Source organism: Colossoma macropomum, unplaced genomic scaffold, assembly GCF_904425465.1.
Source record: "Colossoma macropomum unplaced genomic scaffold, Colossoma_macropomum, whole genome shotgun sequence".
NCBI lineage: Eukaryota > Metazoa > Chordata > Actinopteri > Characiformes > Serrasalmidae > Colossoma > Colossoma macropomum.
Genome location: NW_023494802.1, coordinates 37,385,272 through 37,391,152, shown reverse-complemented (window position 1 = coordinate 37,391,152; position 5,881 = coordinate 37,385,272). Strand labels below are relative to the sequence as shown.

At 42.5% G+C, this 5,881-nt stretch overlaps 1 protein-coding gene across 2 annotated transcripts in view; it reads right to left on the bottom strand.

Annotated features, from left to right (window-relative positions):
• Window positions 1-3,297: 3,297 nt before the first annotated feature.
• ddah1 (dimethylarginine dimethylaminohydrolase 1) overlaps window positions 3,298-5,881 on the bottom strand; it is an 89,713-nt gene continuing 87,129 nt past the window's right edge. For both annotated transcript variants that reach the window (XM_036592399.1, XM_036592400.1), the window contains exon 6: window positions 3,298-4,724. In XM_036592399.1, coding sequence (XP_036448292.1) covers window positions 4,608-4,724 — 117 coding nt within the window. In that variant the 3' untranslated portion in view covers window positions 3,298-4,607. The remainder of the gene's footprint in view (window positions 4,725-5,881) is intronic.

The following is a 5,881-nucleotide window of genomic DNA, read 5'->3' as shown; positions in this document are numbered from 1 at the left end:
ACTTTTGGACATGTAGTGTCTATCCAATAAGAGTCCCTGGGCAAGACTCCTAACACTACCTTTGCCTTGAAGTCGATCTGGACAAGAGCATCTGCCAAATGCCGTAAATGTAACATATTGGGGGAAAAATAAAACACAAAATGTAGCCAGTGCAAAAGTTATGGCACATTTTATATATATATTTTTTTAGAAATTGTGCACTAAAATCTGCAGACCATTATTTAGGTCTGTTCCCCGTGGAGGAGGTGTAAACTCACATTCACTTAAAAAAACCAACAAAGCCCATAAAACTGTGTTACATCTTCTCACTGGGTTGAATTGGATTTCTGCCAACGTTATGTAAAGCTTGTCCAGCCCAGCAACAGTAGCTACGAAAGAACACATTTGTGGGCGGATGCTTCGTTTTGGCATCCGTGTTACAAACATCATCATTACCGAAGTGATTAATATAAGAGAGATGAGGTCAAAGACATTAATCATCTCTCGTTCTCTCTGAGCCGCTGCGGCTATGGCATCATCCTCTCTCTCTCGGCCAAGACGCAGGCTGTAAAATATACTGCTTGTGTCACAGAGTTGTGTTCCCCATCACACCAGCCTGCCAGACTGGGTGACATCACTGTCATAAACTCTGGACGAGCGGGCTACACAGAGAGAGAGAGAGAGATGGTGGAGCGAGTAAATGGTGAGAGAGAGTAAAAGCGTGCGCCTTGACTTGACAAGATGCTCATCCAGTATAAATTCTTTCCTTGTTTCATCATGAGAGAGAGAGAGAGAGAGATGGAGGTCACAGAGCAGAGAAATGAAGGCACTGCAGAAGTTCGTGCTTCTGTTTTTTCTCTGCATCTAAACACCTGATTCAGACTTGGTGATCAGCTAATGAGTTGTACTGGGAAAAAGCTGACCCGTTCAGTGGTTTGACACTGAAGAAAACTGAGCTCTGAGAGGAGAGTAAACTGGATGTAAACAAGGGCCTGAACAATTTTACCAAGCTAAAGATTCCAATTACTGATCATAAATCTCCTAGAAGAACCTGCACAGACCAGCATATGTTGTGTTTTGGATGCTGGTATGATGGTCAACCAGCATGACCATTTGGGGTGACCAGCTAAACCACATCAGACCAGCATAAACTAGCTTAAACCAGCATGGAATTCATGCTGTTCTACGTCATTTTGTCCTGCAGGGATTGGTCAGCATAATTTAATGGTCAAAATGTTTAAATAATGACGCCAGTAGTTCTAGTAAAGCAGTGCCAGATAATGATCGGACTGATTTCACTGTTAATTGTCAAATGTTTCATTAGTCTTTTTAAAAATAAACCACAAAACTCCAAAGTGTTCCTGACCGTGGTCTCACAGCGCCGACAAATCTGTAGAAAACTGCAACATATCGTCTGGACCCCAGTGTAAACATTCAGACGCGGTCAGGCGTCCTGGCACTACACGGCTTTCAATCCAGCAGACAACGACCAGTATTTACCAAATGTATCTGAGTAAGAGAGCTTATCTAGAATCACAGCCTGGGTCCTGCTATTTCCCCATCGGATCCAATTATATGGACCTGAACCTGATTGTAGATCAGTCCTCTAAACTAAGGCACTTGATAATGGGCTAGTGTGTTCCACTAACATTAGCTACAGTCCACTGTGCACCAAGCCCAGACTGCACTGTGTCCCAGCTGTATACTGCACACTAAAATAAGGCATGTTTGTGTTTATCTTTACTAGATTATGATTTGGGCAGATTATCATACAAAATATTCCCACTGTACACCGTTCTGTGCTAACTTGAAGTGATGCTGCAATGATAATGAACATGCACCTGCAAGCTAGTAGGCTAACCAATACCAACAAAGGCTAATTGTTACGCTTTATTATTTAGCTGTTCTTTTAGTGCTACAGAAAAGATGCTCCTGATGAGGAGATGCTTATTTGCTAAACTTATTGTTAGCTAGCTTGCTAGCTATGCAATGTGAGCGATCCACTTTCAGAATTTTCCAAAAAAGTCTCAAAAGTCGACCGATTCTAAGTAAGCACTTGTATATATGCCACATGCTATTCTCAAAACACATTCAGAATCAGTCTTTAGTCTCATAAGCCAGACATTCTGCCTGTTCTGGTGCGTTTTGTTGCTTAACATGACAAAAAACCACCTACTTGGATGGAAAATGGCAATTTGAGTTACTGAGCTGTCATAAATGTACACTAATTCTGAACACTGAGAGACTTTTACGTTCGACACCGATGCAGACACAGTACGCAATGAGGTAGAATAAATATAGCAACGTTTTACTGCAGTTAAGCCTTTCTTCATTCAATTAACACCGCTAGCATAATGCTAATTCCCAGTAACACTGCTGTAGGGCTGTCCAGTGTTATGTTAGCGCCAAGCTAACCATAGTTCAACAAAGCAATTGATGGCAGCTGTAGGTTAAAAACAGTCAACTGATGACTGAACAGATATTCAGCTAACATTTCTCTAGTTTTTCCTCTGATACTTTGAGTAAAGATTTAAACTTAAAGCCTGTAAATGGATATTTCTGAGGGGGCCTAATTAGCCTGTTAGCTATTAACAGGTTAGCATGTCAGCCTGCTTTTATGATAGAAAGAACTTTATTGATCCCGAGGGGAAATTACAATTTTATATTTTGTGAAATAAAGTGCAATACTTGTGAAATACAGTGTCACAGATTATTTTGAAGGCAGTTAACATTAGCATTAGAGCACGCAAATAAAGTTAAACCAGAGACAAATGCAACTGGTTAGCTACGTAGCTAACTTTTCAGTTGGCAGCAAATTGATTATGACAAGTGACTTTACACATTTGAAACATAATATAAAATTAATATACTTTCTGTGTATATTTGTGGGGGAACGGCTGAGAATGGGCGCATCTTTCGTATACAACCGGGACACAGAGCTTGGCAAATGACACTTCCTAAACAGAGCTTGGCAAATGACACTTCCAGCTAAAAGAGTCTACAGCCTGACCACCAGCACAGCCCACTGCGAGACATCTCTGAGACCACCAGAACAGATTCCAAATCAAAGCACGTTTGCAGTTCAGGGTGGGAGGAGGACTTAGATCAGTAATGAGCTCCTGGTCTGGCTGTGTAGAAAGAGTTAGCATATACCCACATCATTACAGCAGAGCGTCTAACCATTTTGCCCTTTATCAAGTACTGCGTATGTTAATTTATTTACTCATTAAGAAGGTGTCACTGATTTTTTCATGATGGAAAAAAATTCAAGAAAAAAATGTATAATTACAGATATAGAGGATATACAGCGTTAGCTGGCAGAGTTTGAGAGGTCTTTTATTCTGGTCTCTTTGATTTGAATGGCTACTTATACTTTCGTGTAGGTTTAAAATACAAAACAATATCAAACGCTACGTTCTCCGTACAGTGACAGGGTCTTCTAGTGGCTGTTTCGAAGGATTGTAAACATTGATTATAAGGTTCGCAATCTCACTTCATTCACACATCACTAAATCTACGGCAGGGTTTGCTAATTCCAGTCCAGGAAGGCCACATCAACCCACACCTAAATTAGCTAATTCAGGGTTTGGAAACGAGTTGAATAAGAACAATGAAGACACTTTAACATGGAGTGCAAGGCTCTAGAGGAATGGAATTGGAGAACCCTGATAAAGGCCCTATTCCAATACTCTTAGTTCACGGTCTGGTATGTGTATCTGTTTGGATCCAAACTCAGGTCATCAAAACCTGCAGCCAGTCCATTTTTACTTGCACCAGACCGTGACTACCTCCCTCAGGAACGAAGAACTGGCTGAGGGATCCTCACAATCTGTGAGCCATAGACTGGGTTACATCATTGGTTCCCAACCCAGGTCCTGGTGAACCTCTGTCCTGCATTTTTAGGTGTTTTTCCGTCTTAAAAAAACCTGATTTAATTAAACAGCTCATTAACAAGCCCTTCCTGAGCTGATGGTGTGTTAAAGCAGTGAATATACTACTGTTCATTGGTAATACAGGACCAGGGTGGTTATGAACCGTCAGGAAAGATAACAGGTCTTTAACTCCAGATCCTTAATCCAGTTTACTTGATTTTGTAATTGCTGGTGGCCAATCAGCCACATCAACAGTTCAATTAACTACCAGTGATTACAAAATCCAGGACTAGAAACTGGATTCAAGGTCCAGATTTGAAGACCTGGGCTAGATGATGGGAGGACATTAGGCTAATTCCGAAGCTGGGTCTCACTGACACTAATGCTCACTTCATCTGGCCACTTTTACCTGGGAAAATCCATTTTGCCACCAAGTTTTCGAATTATCTGTGGTAGTGTTCATTGAAAAGAGATTAGAAAATTTGCAAACGTATTAAAATTTAAGCCATAAGTTAAGTCTGTTCAATAGGAACCCCCTTTACCTTCCTTCCTATTTAACAAGCTTATCTTTTGGCAAAAGCCTTAGGCATTTGAATATTAGCATTCAGGTCAAACGAGTCCAGTCAGAACAGCCGTCTTGGTTCCTTCACTTCTTGCCTTTATTTTGAGCCACGCTTTGAAAAAGGCAGGAAGAGAAGAGAGGGTGCTGTGTAAGAGTATTGGAGGAGGGCTGAAGTGCGCACTCCGTAAGGCCCCTCAGACCTTGTCTGGCTTGTTGATGAGAACAGAGCAGCAGGTCAGCGCTCCGTCCACCTTTCCCTTCTCCGCGTTGGAGACGGGGATCAGCATGTGGTCCTTCAGCTTCTCAAACACCTGCAGTCAGAGGAAACAAGAACAAACGTATTGACGTTAGTTTTTTAACAGCATATTTTGCACAGCTTACCACGTCTAGACTTGGACATACTGATATTATGTGCAACAGCAACATTCATAAACCCATTCTTTGATACAGGCCTTGAACATGAGCATCTACTACAGTCACGAGAGGAATCGAACTACACAAGAACTGTGTGTCGGGAGAAATGGGTTTAAATGGCCGACCAGCTGCACACAGGCCTGAGATCACTATGCTCAATGCCAAGCGTCGGCTGGAACGGTGTAAAGCCACCACTGGACACTGGAAATGTGTTCTCTGGAACATGCTTCACTATCTGGCAGTCTGATGGACGAATCTGGGTCTTCTGGGGGCAACTCCATATTAATGCCGATGGTACTGTCTATATAGATATACACCAATTAGGCATAACATTATGACCACCTCCTCGTTTCTACACTCATTGTCCATTTTCTCTGCATACTTTGTTAGCCCTCTTTTACCCTGTTCTTCAGTGGTCAGGACCCCCATGGACCCTCACAGAGCAGGTGTTATTTAGGTGGTAGATCATTCTCAGCACTGCAGTGACACTGACGTGGTGGTGGTGTGTTAGTGTGTGTTGCGCTGGTCTGAGTGGATCAGACACAGCAGTGCTGCTGGAGTTTTTAAACACTGTGTCCACTCACTGTCCACTCTATTAGACACTCCTACCTTGTCAGTCCACCTTGTAGATGTAAAGTCAGAGACGATAGCTCATCTGCTGCTGCACAGTTTGTTTTGGTCATCCTCTAGTCCTTCATCAGTGGTCACAGGACGCTGCCCACAGGACACTGTTGGCTGGATATTTTTGGTTGGTGGACTACTCTCAGTCCAGCAGTGACACTGAGGTGTTTAAAAACTCCAGCAGCACTGCTGTGTCTGATCCACTCAGACCAGCACAACACACACTAACACACCACCACCACGTCAGTGTTACTGCAGTGCTGAGAATGATCCACCACCCAAATGCTTATACTAAAATCTACACTGACTCGAGATCTGAGGTCAGAGATCGAATACAGCGATGAATTAAACAGACAGAGAGTGAAGAGCAATTAGCAAACACATGTGAACAAGAAGAGTGACACTGATTAGCACATTCCGACTCAACAGATCC